The sequence below is a fragment of the Coregonus lavaretus genome, assembly GCF_964263955.1.
Source record: "Coregonus lavaretus genome assembly, contig: HAP1_SCAFFOLD_337, whole genome shotgun sequence".
NCBI lineage: Eukaryota > Metazoa > Chordata > Actinopteri > Salmoniformes > Salmonidae > Coregonus > Coregonus lavaretus.
This window is the reverse complement of record NW_028160985.1, coordinates 321939-339181: the sequence shown is the minus strand read 5'-3', so window position 1 is coordinate 339181 and position 17243 is coordinate 321939. Positions and strand designations below refer to the sequence as shown.

General features: G+C 46.0%; 1 protein-coding gene across 1 annotated transcript; it reads left to right on the top strand.

Moving 5' to 3' along the window:
* Nucleotides 1-650: 650 nt before the first annotated feature.
* Nucleotides 651-7250, top strand: LOC311121242 (calponin-3-like). The gene is made up of 6 exons (XM_084195757.1): nucleotides 651-777; nucleotides 1262-1328; nucleotides 2902-3039; nucleotides 3234-3350; nucleotides 4281-4427; nucleotides 5472-7250. Exons 1-6 carry the CDS (start codon nucleotides 722-724, stop codon nucleotides 5835-5837), a joined length of 891 nt encoding a protein of 296 aa, XP_084051883.1. The 5' UTR covers nucleotides 651-721; the 3' UTR covers nucleotides 5838-7250.
* Nucleotides 7251-17243: the final 9993 nt, after the last annotated feature.

Here is a 17243-nt window from a genome sequence, read left to right as displayed (position 1 = left end):
ACTTTTAACCAGGGTCCCATAGGCCTCTGGTCAAAAATAGTGCACTAAATGGGGAATAGGGTGCCATTTGGTACAAATCCGTAATCTCTGCCCCTGACAGCACTGTAACAGCCTGCCTAGCTGACATCTGAGGTGTACATTTTTGGATAACTCCTGACAGATTCCTCTCGAAGGGAAAACCAGTGATTTAAAACAATGTCAAAGTAGATTATGAAACACACCATCCAAACATGAGGTTCCCCCCCCCCCATAGCTGATTCGGTGAGTGTTTGCATGTCCGCCGTTCATTCGCTGTTGTGATCTGACACTAAATAGAGAGAAACTCATGATGTTGATTATGGAACACATGGACATACCTCTCTCGCTGGGTTTATTGGCGTGAGATGTGATTTTGGCTCAGTTCCTTATTTCAAAGCAGCTTGAGACATTTTCACATCTCTTAACCCTGTCAAATTATGAAATACAACTATCAGAAGGATGTATTTAATTAGGCAGTTGATGGATGACAGTTTTAAAGGGCAAGGTGTTGTTACAAATACACTAGTCTCTTGTGACATACTTGACCATAGTATCTGGCCAGGACATGAGAGATATGGCTTTAAGTTCAGAGATTACAAAGATACAAACTTCTACTAAGACACTTAACTGTTCTCAGATCGCAGGGAAATATGACGTGCAAAAGGAGGAGGAGCTTCGGTTCTGGATCGAGGAGGTGACTGGGATGGCCATAGGAGAGAACTTCCAGAAGGGCCTGAAGGACGGAGTCATCCTGGGAGAGTAAGTGTGTGTGTGTGTGTGTGTGTTTCTCAGAAGAGCTGACACTGACAGAGTGTTGACATTGCAGGCAGGTGTGTGTGTGTGTGTGTGTGTGTGTGTGTGTGTGTGTGTGTGTGTGTGTGTGTGTGTGTGTGTGTGTGTGTGTGTGTGTGTGTGTGTGTGTGTGTGTGTGTGTGTGTGTGTGGGCCCTCCACACTGTGCGGTGACGTGTGGCTAATGTTTTCCGGGTGGAAACACTGACTTTGATTTTACACATGGGTAATCAATCGCACTCCAGTCACTGTCCACAGATGGATGTGACGATTAGCATATTGTCTATTTCACATTCCTGTGGAATACACATTTGATACACAAGTCCATACTGCAGATATAATCCTCCCCAAGATTCACTTGTTAAAAGCTACTAGCATGTTTGTTGTAAGATGCCATTTTTACATTGAACATGAGCGCTTTAAGGCATAACTCTTTCTCTCCTTTCCCCTAGCCTGATAAACAAACTGCAGCCTGGCTCGATAAAGAAAATAAACCACTCACAACTGAACTGGCACAAGGTAGGCTAATGCTCTGAACTGGTACAAGGTAGGCTAATGCTCTGAACTGGCACAAGGTAGGCTAATGCTCTGAACTGGTACAAGGTAGGCTAATGCTCTGAACTGGCACAAGGTAGGCTAATGCTCTGAACTGGTACAAGGTAGGCTAATGCTCTGAACTGGCACAAGGTAGGCTAATGCTCTGAACTGGTACAAGGTAGGCTAATGTTCTGAACTGGTACAAGGTAGGCTAATGCTCTGAACTGGCACAAGGTAGGCTAATGCTCTGAACTGGTACAAGGTAGGCTAATGCTCTGAACTGGCACAAGGTAGGCTAATGCTCTGAACTGGCACAAGGTAGGCTAATGCTCTGAACTGGCACAAGGTAGGCTAATGTTCTGAACTGGCACAAGGTAGGCTAATGTTCTGAACTGGCACAAGGTAGGTTAATGCTCTGAACTGGCACAAGGTAGGCTAATGTTCTGAACTGGCACAAGGTAGGCTAATGTTCTGAACTGGTACAAGGTAGGTTAATGCTCTGAACTGGCACAAGGTAGGTTAATGCTCTGAACTGGCACAAGGTAGGCTAATGCTCTGAACTGGCACAAGGTAGGCTAATGTTCTGAACTGGCACAAGGTAGGCTAATGTTCTGAACTGGCACAAGGTAGGCTAATGTTCTGAACTGGCACAAGGTAGGTTAATGCTCTGAACTGGCACAAGGTAGGTTAATGCTCTGAACTGGCACAATGTAGGCTAATGTTCTGAACTGGTACAAGGTAGGTTAATGCTCTGAACTGGCACAAGGTAGGCTAATGTTCTGAACTGGCACAGGGTAGGCTAATGCTCTGAACTGGTACAAGGTAGGCTAATGCTCTGAACTGGCACAAGGTAGGCTAATGTTCTGAACTGGCACAAGGTAGGCTAATGCTCTGAACTGGTACAAGGTAGGCTAATGTTCTGAACTGGCACAGGGTAGGCTAATGCTCTGAACTGGTACAAGGTAGGCTAATGCTCTGAACTGGCACAAGGTAGGCTAATGTTCTGAACTGGCACAAGGTAGGCTAATGCTCTGAACTGGTACAAGGTAGGCTAATGTTCTGAACTGGCACAAGGTAGGCTAATGCTCTGAACTGGCACAAGGTAGGCTAATGCCTTCCTCAAACATAACCTCAGTGTATGGTGTTGTTCACACCCTTCTGTAATAATATGAACACTTTTTTCAAGAGAGCACAGAAGCCATAGAGTGGCTATTCATTAAGCCTTCACCTCTCTCTCTCTCTCTCTCTCTCTCTCTCTCTCTCTCTCTCTCCTTCTTTAAGGAGTTATTACTTTCTGATGTTTGTACCTAAGTCCCTTCCCCATCGCTGCTATGCCTGTCTCATCCCTGCTATGCCCCTCCCCATCCATGCTATGCCCCTCCCTCATCCCTGATATGCCCCTCCCCATCCCTTCTGTGTTCTGGGGCCTGTTCAGGATGATGTAACGTCACAGAACATTCAGATAGAAATGGTGTAGAAGGGGATAGGATTGTCTTGTCAAATAGAGTAGAAAATAGTACCAGCTCTGTAACCTGTGTTGTTGTGTTCCCCCCAGCTGGAGAACCTTGGCAACTTCATCAAAGCCATCCTGGCCTATGGCATGAAGCCTAATGACATCTTTGAGGCCAACGACCTGTTTGAGAACGGCAACATGACCCAAGTCCAGAGCACACTGCTCTCCCTGGCCAGCATGGTGAGGGGGGTAGAAAGACTTTCCAAATGTTTTTTTGTGATACTTTGTAGTTTTTTATGGTAATTAGTGTATACTGGGAGAAAGACTTTGCTGACAGCTACAGTGAAGTGTCACCAATACTTTCTGATAGGGTTCCTTCTCTCGAAGAGACCTGTAGCATCAATATATTTCCGCATTCTTATCTCATTCCATAGGCAAAGACCAAAGGCATGCACACGTCGTGTGATATTGGTGTGAAATACGCGGACAAACAGACACGCCATTTTGACAATGAGAAGATCAAGGCTGGACAGTGTGTCATCGGACTGCAGGTAAGACATGGTGGGGATGATTGGTGATGATGTTGATGACAATAGGTTGTAAGGCTCTGTTACTGGGTGTGACTATACAATGTGTTGTTTTTGTTCATTGTTCTACCGTTCAACATTGTGCCAATGAAAATGATCCCTTTAATTGAATGTTTATATGTAGCTGATGTCACTGATTCTTCAAATGTAATACATGCACAATCGCCTTGTAATAGATGTCAGATACTTGTAAAAGATGTCAGATACTTGTAAAAGATGTCAGATACTTGTAATAGATGTCAGATACGTGTAATAGATGTCAGATACTTGTAATATATGTCAGATACTTGTAAAATATGTCAGATACTTGTAAAATATGTCAGATACTTGTAAAAGATGTCAGATACTTGTAAAAGATGTCAGATGCTTGTAAAAGATGTCAGATACTTGTAAAAGATGTCAGATACTTGTAATATATGTCAGATACTTGTAATAGATGTCAGATACTTGTAAAATATGTCAGATATTGTAAAATATGTCAGATACTTGTAATATATGTCAGATACTTGTAATAGATGTCAGATGCTTGTAAAATATGTCAGATACTTGTAAAATATGTCAGATACTTGTAATAGATGTCAGATACTTGTAAAAGATGTCAGATACTTGTAAAATATGTCAGATACTTGTAATAGATGTCAGATACTTGTAATAGATGTCAGATACTTGTAATAGATGTCAGATACTTGTAATAGATGTCAGATACTTGTAATAGATGTCAGATACTTGTAAAATATGTCAGATACTTGTAAAAGATGTCAGATACTTGTAAAATATGTCAGATACTTGTAATAGATGTCAGATACTTGTAAAAGATGTCAGATGCTTGTAATAGATGTCAGATACTTGTAATAGGTCTATTCAGCTAATGGTTCTATGTTCCTCCGTGTTTAGATGGGGACCAACAAGTGTGCAAGCCAGGCTGGTATGACAGCATACGGGACCAGGAGACATCTTTACGACCCAAAGACCCAGACAGACAAGCCTTACGACCAGACCACCATCAGTCTGCAGATGGGCACCAACAAAGGAGCCAGCCAGGTAAAACCAATGGTGTATTTTAACACTGTGAATGTGTATGTCTATGGGTAGAACCCACACAGTTGCTTTTACATGGGGTCCACTTCCCCCTATTGAAACCATGATGGAACCATGATGTGATGGAAGGAACTACCCAGCAAGTGCTACTCTCAAGAGAGTCGGGGGAATGTAACAGAGAGTCGGGGGAATGTAACAGAGAGTCGGGGGGAATGTAACAGAGAGTCGGGGGAATGTAACAGAGAGTCTGGGGAATGTAACAGAGAGTCGGGGGAATGTAACAGAGAGTCGGGGGAATGTAACAGAGAGTCGGGGGAATGTAACAGAGAGTCGGGGGAATGTAACAGAGAGTCGGGGGAATGTAACAGAGAGTCGGGGGAATGTAACAGAGAGTCGGGGGAATGTAACAGAGAGTCGGGGGAATGTAACAGAGAGTCGGGGGAATGTAACAGAGAGTCGGGGGAATGTAACAGAGAGTCGGGGGAATGTAACAGAGAGTCGGGGGAATGTAACAGAGAGTCGGGGGAATGTAACAGAGAGTCGGGGGAATGTAACAGAGAGTCGGGGGAATGGAACAGAGAGTCGGGGGAATGTAACAGAGAGTCTGGGGAATGTAACAGAGAGTCGGGGGAATGTAACAGAGAGTCGGGGGAATGTAACAGAGAGTCGGGGGAATGTAACAGAGAGTCGGGGGAATGTAACAGAGAGTCGGGGGAATGTAACAGAGAGTCGGGGGAATGTAACAGAGAGTCGGGGGAATGTAACAGAGAGTCGGGGGAATGTAACAGAGAGTCGGGGGAATGTAACAGAGAGTCGGGGGAATGTAACAGAGAGTCGGGGGAATGTAACAGAGAGTCGGGGGAATGTAACAGAGAGTCTGGGGAATCTAGATCTACTTTGCATATTGCCATAATCACATTGTTTAAAATACATAATACACATATATGTCTCGAAGAAGACCATCCAGGTCAATATTCCTGCCTCCGAACAGTTTTCTTGGAAATCTCCTAAATGTGTCCCCCCTCCCCGTCCCCTCTTCTCTCCTAGGCCGGTATGTCCTGCCCGGGAACGCGTCGTGACATCTTCGACAATAAGCAGGTGCAGCCGGTGGACAACTCCACCATCTCCCTGCAGATGGGCACCAACAAGGCGGCGTCCCAGAAGGGCATGAGCGCGTACGGCCTGGGACGCCAGGTGTACGACCCCAAGTACTGCGGCTCGCCCACCGAGCCCGTCATCCATGCCGACGGGAGCCAGGGCACCAACTGCTCAGAGATCAGCGACAGTGACTATCAGGCCGAGGAGTTCCTCCAGGAGGGCGAGGTGGAGGAGTACCCAGTGGCTTATCAGGAAGAGGACAACTACAGCGACGTGGCCCACTACAACGAGGTCGACCAGGGCATCGACTATTAGGGCTGTCCTCTCAGGGCCATCCGACACTAGCCTGGTCCCAGATCTGTCTGTGCTGCCAATGACCATAGGAGTTGGCAACCGGACTAATCCGGCTCCACCATAGCACAACACCAACCGCTAGACGGAGCAGTAAACAGTGTGTTTTATCCACGACAAGCAGAGCAAGTCTTTTCCTCTGTGGTCTTCTTTTTATTGTATTTTTTATTTTTATTGAAGCCTAAGAGAGAGAAATATTGCCTTGAGTTCATTACTTCTTCACCTCCTCCCAACTCTTCTTCCATTTGAGCAGCAGTGGTTTCAGTCAGTTGTAGTTAAAGCATAGAACGTGCTGAGACACAGTGTTGGAGATGTGCTATATTAGGCTTGAGAACATTCCTTCTAAATCTACAATTACATTATGAAGTTGTATCATCTGCAATCATTCCACTTTTTTTATCCCCAGACTTCCTTTACTGATTGACTCATCCCTTTAAAGGAATTCACACAATCATGCCAGTCTTAAAGGTTCACCAGCTGCTTTGATCTTTTTTAAATGTTTACTCATCTCCTAGCCAACCTAAAATGACCAATATTACTTTCTTTTTTTTATTGATACAAATCAAAGTGAGTGAAAATGTGGAGGAGTCAGGACATTTAATCTGTTTCATTTTAGTAGGTTTCAATCTTAACCACTGGACCATTTAGCTTTTACCTGAAATCGTGAAGTGAGTACTTTCTAATGGATTTTCCATTAGACCAGACAACCAAATCAGAATGTCCTGCTTTTATTACAAACAGTATGGCTAATCTTATTATGCCAATACATGTTATTTAACCTTTATTTAACCAGGAAAATAGCCTTTGAGGTTAGAAACCTATTTTTCGAGGGTGACCTGGCAAGAGGTCAACAGGAAGTAGTCAACATGTACACACAATACATTAAAAACAATTAGAATGGTCCAATTACATTCTCTTCTATCAGAGCTTTAAACTCAGGCAGCGGCACCCTCTCCTCCAGTTTTAAAGTATTTTGTAGTTTGTTCCAAGTCCAAGAAGTGTTTGAAATGATTGTTTCCCCATTTCAATACTTTCCCTAGGAACTGAGAATGAGAGCACTGACAGAGTGGAGGCTGTAGGATTGTGATGTTGTTAAGTGAGGAGCAAAGATACGTAGGGAAGAGTCAAAGATATGTAGGGAGGAGCCAAAGCACTGCCTTGTACACACATATGTATCCGTGCCTTCTGGTAGGAAGGGAGGGCCACTTCACCATGTTGTATAGTTCACAGTGATGGGTCTTGCATTAGTTATAGCCCTAAGTGATCCATGATACACCGCGTCCAGCATAATCCAACACAGATAAAAATTGCCCTTGTACTAACTGACATAGGAAAAACAAGATTTGTTCCTAAAATAAAAATCTATTTTCAGCTTCAGTTTCTTTGTCAAGTTTTCAATGTGCTGTTTGAAATTAAGCTGTTCATCTAAACATATGCCCAGGTACTTATAAGAATATACCCTTCTGATCAGTTGGCCATTTAAAGTTAAAATCTGCAAATGACTCCATTTGTCTGCTTTGAGGTCAGACAAAACCATGTGCTGAGTCTTTCTGGCATTCAGCACAGTTTCAGGTGGAAGAGTTGTTTCTGAACGGCATTCAGCACAGTTTCAGGTGGAAGAGTTGTTTCTGAATGGCATCCAAAGCCAGTTGCAAATCCTGAAATGCATTCTCAATTTTAGAGGCAGAGGAGTAGACAATTGTGTCATACAGGTGGAGTTTTTTTCCCAAAGTTAACATGTTCACCAACATCATTAATATACAGTGTGAAAAGGACCGGCCCTGACATGGACCCTTGAGGGACTCCTTTCTCTGACTTCATGCCCCCTACTGCGCCACACACTGGGTTCAGTCAGAGAGGTAGTTTTGGAACCAATCCAACTCTCCAGCACAAAACCTATTTATTTCTCATCTATTCAGCAGCAGGGCATGGTCAACATGTCTCATGTTCTTATTATTATTATAATAATTTTTTTATCACCTTTATTTAACCAGGTAAGCCAGTTGAGAACAAGTTCTCATTTACAACTGTGACCTGGCCAAGATAAAGCAAAGCAGTGCGATTAAAAACAAGTGCGATTAAAAACAACAACAGAGTTACATATGGGGTAAAACATTTACATTACATTTACGTCATTTAGCAGACGCTCTTATCCAGAGCGACTTACAAATTGATTTATAGATGACCTGGAGCCAGTGGGTTTGGCGACGAATATGTAGTGAGGACCAGCCAACAAGAGCGTACAGGTCACAGTGGTGGGTAGTATATGGGGCTTTGGTGACAAAACGGATAGCACTGTGATAGACTACATCCAATTTGCTGAATAGAGTGTTGGAGGCTATTTTGTAAATGACATTGCCGAAGTCAAGGATCGGTAGGATAGTCCGTTTTACGAGGGCGTAATCTCTGGGGATCTCAGACGTTACGAAAGAGAGGTTGAACAGGCTAGTAATAGGGGTTGCGACAATTTCGGCGGCTAGTTTTAGAAAGAAAAGGTCCAGATTGTCTAGCCCAGATGATTTGTAGAGGTCCAGATTTAGCAGCTCTTTCAGGACATCAGCTATCTGAATTTGGGTGAAGGAGAAGCGGGGGGGGGGGCAAGTTGCAGCGGAGGGTGCAGAGCTGGTGGCCGGGGTAGTGGTATCCAGGTGGAAAGCATGGCCAGCTGTAGCAAAATGCTTGTTGAAATTCTCGATTATTGTAGATTTATCGGTGGTGATAGTGTTTCCTAGCCTCAGTGCAGTGGGCAGCTGGGAGGAGGTGCTCTTATTCTCCATGGACTTTACAGTGTCCCAAAACTTTTTGGAGTTAGTGCTAGAGGATGCAAATTTCTGTTTGAAAAAGTTAGCCTTTGCTTTCCTAACTGCTTGTGTATATTGGTTCCTAACTTCCCTGAAAAGTTGCATATCGCGGGGGCTATTTGATGCTAATGCAGTACGCCACAGGATGTTTTTGTGCTGGTCAAGGGCAGTCAAGTCTGAGGAGAACCAGGGGCTATATCTGTTCTTAGTTCTGTATTTTTTGAATGGGGCATGTTTATTTAAGATTGAGAGGAAATTACTTTTAAAGAACAACCAGGCATCCTCTACTGACGGAATGAGATCTATATCCATCCAGGATACCCGGGCCAGGTCAGTTAGAAAGGCCTGCTCGCTAAAGTGTTTTAGGGAGTGTTTGACAGTGATGAGGGGTGGTCGTTTGACCGCGGACCCGTTACGGACACAGGCAATGAGGCAGTGATCACTGAGATCCTGGTTGAAGACAGCGGAGGTGTATTTAGAGGGTAAGTTAGTCAGGATGATATCTATGAGGGTACCCATGTTTACGGATTTAGGGTTGTACCTGGTAGGTTCGTTGATAATTTGTGTGAGATTGAGGGCATCTAGTTTGGACTGTAGGATGGCCGGGGTGTTAAGCATATCCCAATTTAGGTCACCAAGCAGTACGAACTCTGAGGATAAATGGGGGGCAATCAATTCACATATGGTGTCCAGGGCACAGCTGGGGGCTGGAGGGGGGTCTGTAGCAAGCGGCAACAGTGAGAGACTTATTTCTGGAAAGGTGGATTTTTAGAAGTAGAAGCTCAAACTGTTTGGGCACAGACCTGGATAGTACGATAGAGCTCTGCAGGCTATCTCTACAGTAGATTGCAACTCCACCCCCTTTGGCAGTTCTATCTAGATGGAAAATGTTGTAGTTGGGGATGGACATTTCAGAATTTTTGGTGGCCTTCCTAAGCCAGGATTCAGACACTGCTAGAACATCAGGGTTGGCGGAGTGTGCTAACGCAGTGAATAACTCAAACTTAGGAAGGAGGCTTCTGATGTTAACATGCAGAAAACCAAGGCTTTTACGGTTACAGAAGTCAACAAATAATAGCTACTAGGGAGTAGGAGTGATACTGGGGGCTGCAGGGCCTGGGTTAGCCTCTACACCACCAGAGGAACAGAGGAGGACTAGAATAAGGATACGGCTAAAGGCTTTAAGAACTGGTCTTCTAGTGCATTGGGTACAGCGAATAAAGCGGGCAGAGTTCTGGGCGTTGTAGAAAAGATTCAGGGCATTATGTACAGACAAGGATATGGAAGGATATGAGTACAGTGGAGGTAAACCTAAGCGTTGGGTAACAATGAAAGAGATAGCATCACTGGAGGCACCGATTGAGCCGGTCTCGGCGTGTATGGGGGTGGAACAAAGGAACTATTTGAGGCAGTTTGAGAGGGACTTGGGGTTCTACAGTGAAATTGTATAATAAGAACTAACTGGAACAGCAATAGGCAAGGCATATTGACATGGGAGAGAGGCATAAAGCAATCACAGGTGTTATTAGAGAGACCTAAGACAACAACTGGTAATGGCGATAAAGTTTGGGCTGAGGCTAAACAGAATAAACAGGACAGGGTACCGTGTAAAGGAACAGTCCAGCAGGCATCAGCTGTGCAGCTGAGTGATCATAAGGTCCAGTGAACAGCAATATGTGAGTCCGAGAGCAGTTCAAATTGGTGCTTCAGCACAGCGAGCAGGAAGCACGGTTGTAGTTTGTGTGTGCTAGCGGGCCGGGGCTAGCAGATGGATCTTCGTGGTCGTCGCAACGGGAAGCCTGTTGAAACCACGGACGATTATGTCGGCAGACCAGTCGTGATGGATCGGTAGGGCTCCGTGTCGACTCTAGGAGGTCCCGTCCGGTTGACAGAGAGGTAGATAGCCGGGAGATGTGCCTGACTCAAGGCTAGCTCAAGGCTGATTAGCCAACAACAACGTTCATTTGGTTGCAGCTAGCTAGTTGCGATTATCCAGTGTTAAAGGTCCAGTGATTCAGTGATTCCGGCAGAAAATCCGATATGTTCTGGGTCAATAACTCGCTGTGCAGACTGGCCGATAATAGTCCAGGCTAGAGCTGGCTGGTAGGTAGTGCAGGCCACGGACAATGGAGAAAAGCCGCTAACGGTGGCTAATAGCAAGTAGCTAGTTAGCTGGTTAGCTGGCTACTCCCGTCCGGTAGACAGAGAGGTAGATAGCCGGGGCTAGCTCAAGGCTAACTGGTGCTACGGGGGCAGTGGTGATTATCCTACAGCAACATCCATTCGACATCCATTCGGTTGCGGCTAGCTAGATCCGGTGTTAAGGTCCAGTGATTTAGTTATTCCGGCAGAAAATCTGATGTTCTGGGTGAAAACCGCTAACGGTGGCTAATAGCAAGTAGCTAGTTAGCTGGCTGGCTAGTTTCAACTAGAGATCCTAGATAAAGGTGAGTAAATAATAGAATCCATTCCACATTGAGTGAGGCGGGTTGCAGGAAAGTATATTTAGTAGAAGGATGAAAAGTGCGATAGGGAAATATATACGTAAAATATTAAAAAAAAATACAAAAAAGGCTATTTACACGGACACACAAGAGAACACGACTGCACTGTTACGCTATCTTGGATATATCGCCATGTCTCACTCTAATTATAAACCAGGGCTGAGTTTGAAATGGTAACCTATTCCATATAATATAGTGCACTACTTTTGAGGGGTTTTGGAAAGCAGCTCTCTGTCCTGAATCGATGTCCCACAGTTTTCTGGAGACCGCAACGCAACAGCAGTCAGTCTCAGAAGTAGAACAAGTCAGCAAAAGAAAGTCACAGGCTTTGTCTGAAAAGGCACCCTGTTCACTATATAGTGCACTGCTTTTGACCAGGGCCCATAGTGCTCTAGTCAAAAGCAGTGCACTATGTAGGGGAAAAGGGTGGCATTAAGGACACAGCCACTAACTGAAGAGAAAATTGCCTGATGTGTCCCTGCATGCTTCATGTACTGACCGTTGAGTCGTTAACCGTTTTAAAAGTAATCATTGAAATGTTAACAGCGGTCTCTCTGTTTCTGTGGCCAGAAGAAAGAAACCCCTGCATTTATGATGCGTCTCAGGAATGATTTATCAATCGTGACAGTAACGTAGAACTTGATTAACTGTTCCGATGGCTTGGCCGGCTATACAAGCCGATAAACAACCATGACAGAGGACCAGCGGATCAGAGGACCAGCGGATCAGAGGACCAGCGGATCAGAGGACCAGCGGATCAGAGGACCAGCGGATCAGAGGGCCAGCGGATCAGAGGACCAGCGGATCAGAGGACCATCGGGACAGAGGACCATCGGGACAGAGGACCAGCGGATCAGAGGACTAGCGGTCCTGTCAGAGGACTAGTGGATCAGAGAACTAGTGGATCCGCCAGCATCCACAGAAATATCACACGTCAAACAGAGTATTGCATTTGATTAGGTTAAGCTTTCTGCTCTCTCTTTCTTCTTGGGCAGTAGAAAGGCTGAACTGAATGCAAAGTGATGACAACTAGCATTCCTCTGAGTTCTGGGAAAGGGATGGTGCAGTGAATCAGTTCTGAGGATGGCTGTCTGTGTGTCCGTTCTGAGGATGGCTGTCTGTGTGTCAGTTCTGAGGATGGCTGTCTGTGTGTCCGTTCTGAGGATGGCTGTCTGTGTGTCCGTTCTGAGGATGGCTGTCTGTGTGTCCGTTCTGAGGATGGCTGTCTGTGTGTCCGTTCTGAGGATGGCTGTCTGTGTGTCCGTTCTGAGGATGGCTGTCTGTGTGTCCGTTCTGAGGATGGCTGTCTGTGTGTCCGTTCTGAGGATGGCTGTCTGTGTGTCCGTTCTGAGGATGGCTGTCTGTGTGTCCGTTCTGAGGATGGCTGTCTGTGTGTCCGTTCTGAGGATGGCTGTCTGTGTGTCCGTTCTGAGGATGGCTGTCTGTGTGTCCGTTCTGAGGATGGCTGTCTGTGTGTCCGTTCTGAGGATGGCTGTCTGTGTGTCCGTTCTGAGGATGGCTGTCTGTGTGTCCGTTCTGAGGATGGCTGTCTGTGTGTTGGACAGGTCTGCAGAGCGTTAGTGTTGGACAGGTCTGCAGAGCGTTAGTGTTGGACAGGTCTGCAGAGCGTTAGTGTTGGACAGGTCTGCAGAGCGTTAGTGTTGGACAGGTCTGCAGAGCGTTAGTGTTTGGACAGGTCTGCAGAGCGTTAGTGTTGGGACAGGTCTGCAGAGCGTTAGTGTTGGACAGGTCTGCAGAGCGTTAGTGTTGGACAGGTCTGCAGAGCGTTAGTGTTGGGACAGGTCTGCAGAGCGTTAGTGTTGGACAGGTCTGCAGAGCGTTAGTGTTGGACAGGTCTGCAGAGCGTTAGTGTTGGACAGGTCTGCAGAGCGTTAGTGTTGGACAGGTCTGCAGAGCGTTAGTGTTGGGACAGGTCTGCAGAGCGTTAGTGTTGGGACAGGTCTGCAGAGCGTTAGTGTTGGACAGGTCTGCAGAGTGTTAGTGTTGGACAGGTCTGCAGAGCGTTAGTGTTGGACAGGTCTGCAGAGCGTCATCCCAAATCAGTTCGCTGCTTGGGAATAATCTGTGCTTTGTGTGAGAGCTGTGGAATCCGAGATTGAAAACGCAAGACTCAAGAGAAAGCAGTCCAAAAAAGGTGGTCACCGCTGTAGGAAGGCCTTGAAGGGAAGGCAGAACTCCAACCAACCAGTCCTGCAACATGGCAAACAGAAACCGTTTAGATACCCCCCTCACTCACACAAACAGCAGATCCTGCTCAGGCAGCCTGTGTACTGAAGGTTTTTAAAACGATGTGGTGTAACCTTGGTTAGCCGTAGACTGTTACTGTTTAAGAGGCTCCCATTCGGTTTTGGTTAATGTCAATTTTTTCTGTGGTGTATTTTGCTCAGTCACATTAACCTGAGAAAGTTTACCAAATGAGTTGAATAGGGAACAGAGAAGGTACAGTGGTGTGTATTCACATTGTAGCTGAGTGAATCTAGCATAGTGGCTGACATTGGAGCATTCTATTTCCTCTATACCCAGAGAGCTTCCATCCAATACTTAACCAGGATTTAGACGGAGGGTCTGTGGTTTGAAACTGCTTTTAGCTTCATCTCACATTACAAACGGCATATTTCTTTAAAAAAAAGAATTACCATAACATTCAAAGACGATAATAACCCATCCACACTTCTATTTCTCTCCGTTCCCTATTCTTCCAGTGGTTTTGCAGTGTAACGTGATAGAGCCAGTCGGGGATCTAATGACATCTGATGGATGGCTGGTTGCCTCCAAAGACAATACAACGGGAGACTGTGAGCCGTATCTGTGAAAACATTCTCAGCTAGCCTCCCTTCCGAGGTCTGGACTTTATTAGCTGAAAGCTCCAGCTAGCTGCTCCTCATGCCGTAACTCAACGCACCTCCTGGGATGGGGGGGGGGACAGGGGTGAGCGAAGGAGGATATATATCAGGGTCCTGGCAGACACATGGACAAAGAGGCTGGGGGGGGGGGGGGGTGTACGACCATTTCCTGCAGCTGACGGGCTGCTAATCGTCATGAGATCTGCTGGGGAGACCTAGGCCCTGGTCCATGACCAGTGGGAGTCTCTTGTAGGGAGCCACAGACCATTTACTGGCCCAGTTATCCAGAACACTAAACCTGATTTTAAAGCTGTAATGGCGCATTTCCACTGAGGATTTACCAAAGGGGTAAGACTTGTCTGTTTCCATCTATGCGGGCCGGCACCCATGTCCCACTGGGCCGTGGCTCAGGCAGACCTGCTCTAACTTGGGGCCAAGGCAAGACATTTACAGCCTGCTCTAACTTGGGGCCAAGGCAATGCATTTACAGCCTGCTCTAACTTGGGGCCAAGGCAATGCATTTACAGCCTGCTCTAACTTGGGGCCAAGGCAAGACATTTACAGCCTGCTCTAACTTGGGACCAAGGCAATGCATTTACAGAACAATGGCAAACTGTGAACATGGGTTTACACATTCTAGGTTTAACACCTCACAGAGCAACTGTTTGACGATGCAGATGTTCACCAGTCCTCACTGTCAGCCCTAGATATGGAAACACCATGTCCATATCAGCCCTATCTATGGAAACACCATGTCCCTAGTATGACATCAGCCCTAGATATGGAAACACCATGTCCCTAGTATAACATCAGCCCTAGATATGGAAACACCATGTCCCTATTATAACATCAGCCCTAGATATGGAAACACCATGTCCCCAGTATAACATCAGCCCTAGATATGGAAACACCATGTCCCTAGTATAACATCAGCCCTAGATATGGAAACACCATGTCCCCAGTATAACATCAGCCCTAGATATGGAAACACCATGTCCCTAGTATGACATCAGCCCTAGATATGGAAACACCATGTCCCTAGCATAACATCAGCCCTAGATATGGAAACACCATGTCCCTAGTATAACATCAGCCCTAGATATGGAAACACCATGTCCCTAGCATAACATCAGCCCTAGATATGGAAACACAATATCCTTAGTATAACATCAGGGTGTATAAACTAGTGGAAGACTTGTGGAACAGTGGAAAAGCAGCATTGATGTTCAGGAGCTGAAAACTAGTTTAATTGCTTGACTGCCTGTCAAATAAATGTCACAGTTAATCTACAATGAATGCATTACTGTATCAGGGATACTTTTGTACGACAGCATGTCAAACCATATAGAATGTGCACTGAAAAACGTTCACTACCTTCTTTGGTTGTGAACTACACAGATCTAACTACATAGGTTGAGTAGGGTCTGGGAGTGAGTTAGTGAGTATGATGAGGCCTTATCCTCCATCACATGACAGTGGAGGCTGTTAGCAAAACATTTGCATTCCTCAGGGCGGCAGGTAGCTTAGTGGGCGGCAGGTAGCTTAGTGGTTAAGAGCGTTGTGCCAGTAACCGAAAGATGGCTGGTTCTAATCCCCGAGCCGACTAGGTGAAAAATCTGTCGATGTGCCCTTGAGCAAGGCACTTAACCCTAATTGCTCCTGTAAGTTGCTCTGGATAAGAGCAGCTGCTAAATGACTAAAATCTAAATCAGCCTCAGGGAATGTGCACAAGGTACAAAGTGATTATTCACTGCCATTGCACCCCAACCTGTACTAAAAGGCTTCAGGATGTTTGGGTCATAGTCACATCCAACACACAGTACATTCTGCTACAGATGTTAGCATCTGGCTTGAAGGACCAAAGCATTTAATCGCCTTCAACATAGGATGCTGTACTAAATTGTCCTACAGCCTTCCTTACAACCTCTGTTAAAGGAGCATAGCGTCTATAATGCCTCTCAGTAGCCTAGCGTGCTACGCATTAGCCTAGTGTGCTACGCAGTAGCCTAGCGTGCTACGCATTAGCCTAGTGTGCTACGCAGTAGCCTAGTGTGCTACACAGTAGCCTAGCGTGCTACACATTAGCCTAGCGTGCTACGCATTAGCCTTGTTTGTGTGAAACCCAAGTTGTGTCTTCATTTAGGAAGAGAGGTCTGTGCTGGTGCTGATCTAAACCAGCTGGGCGCTGTATAAGGGTCACAGTCATACGCCATTATCTGTAAATTACTTGTTTCTCAGTCCAGCAATTAGAGCTCATTTCCTTGCATGTTGACATTGGGTGAGACAAGGCAACATTCACCACTGGGGAACCAAGTTTGGTCCAACCAACACTGATTTCTTCCCCTCCGGTTTGTCGCCCCCTCGGGCTCGTGCAGTGGAGGAGATCTTCGTGGGCTATACTCAGCCTTGTCTCAGGGTAGTAGGTTGGTGGTCTGTTGATATCCCTCTGGTGATGTGGGGGCTGTGCTTTGGCAAAGTGGGTGGGGTTATATCCTGCCTGGTTGGCCCTGTCTGGGGATATCGTCGGACGGGACCACAGTGTCTCCCGACCCCCCTCCCGGAGGACCTGAGCCCTAGGACCATGCCTCAGGACTACCTGGTCTGATGACTCCTTGCTTTCCACTCTTCTGCCTGCAGCTATGGAACCCTGACCTGTTCACTGGACGTGCTACCTTGTACCGGACCTGCTGTTTTCAACTCTCTCTCTCTACCGCACCTGCTATTTCAACCTCTAAATGCCCGGCTATGAAAAGCCAAGTGACATTTACTCCTGATGTACTGACCTGTTGCAACCTCTACAACCACTGTGATTATTATTTGACCCTGCTGGTCATCTATGAACGTTTGATAATCTTGGAGAGAGATCTGGCCTTAATGGCCATGTACTGTTATAATCTCCACCCGGCACAGCCAGAAGGGGACTGGCCACCCCTCAGAGCCTGGTTCCTCTCTAGGTTTCTTCCTAGGTTTCTGCCTTTCTAGGGAGTTTTTCCTAGCCACTGTGCTTCTACATCTGCATTGCTTGCTGTTTGGGGTTTTAGGCTGGGTTTCTGTAAGGACTTTGTGACATCTGCTGATGTGAAAAGGGCTTTATAAATACAATTTGATTGATTGATTTCTGTACGTCCCAACCACCACTGGTTTCTGTACGGCCCAACCACCACTGGTTTCCGTACGTCCCAACCACCACTGGTTTCCGTA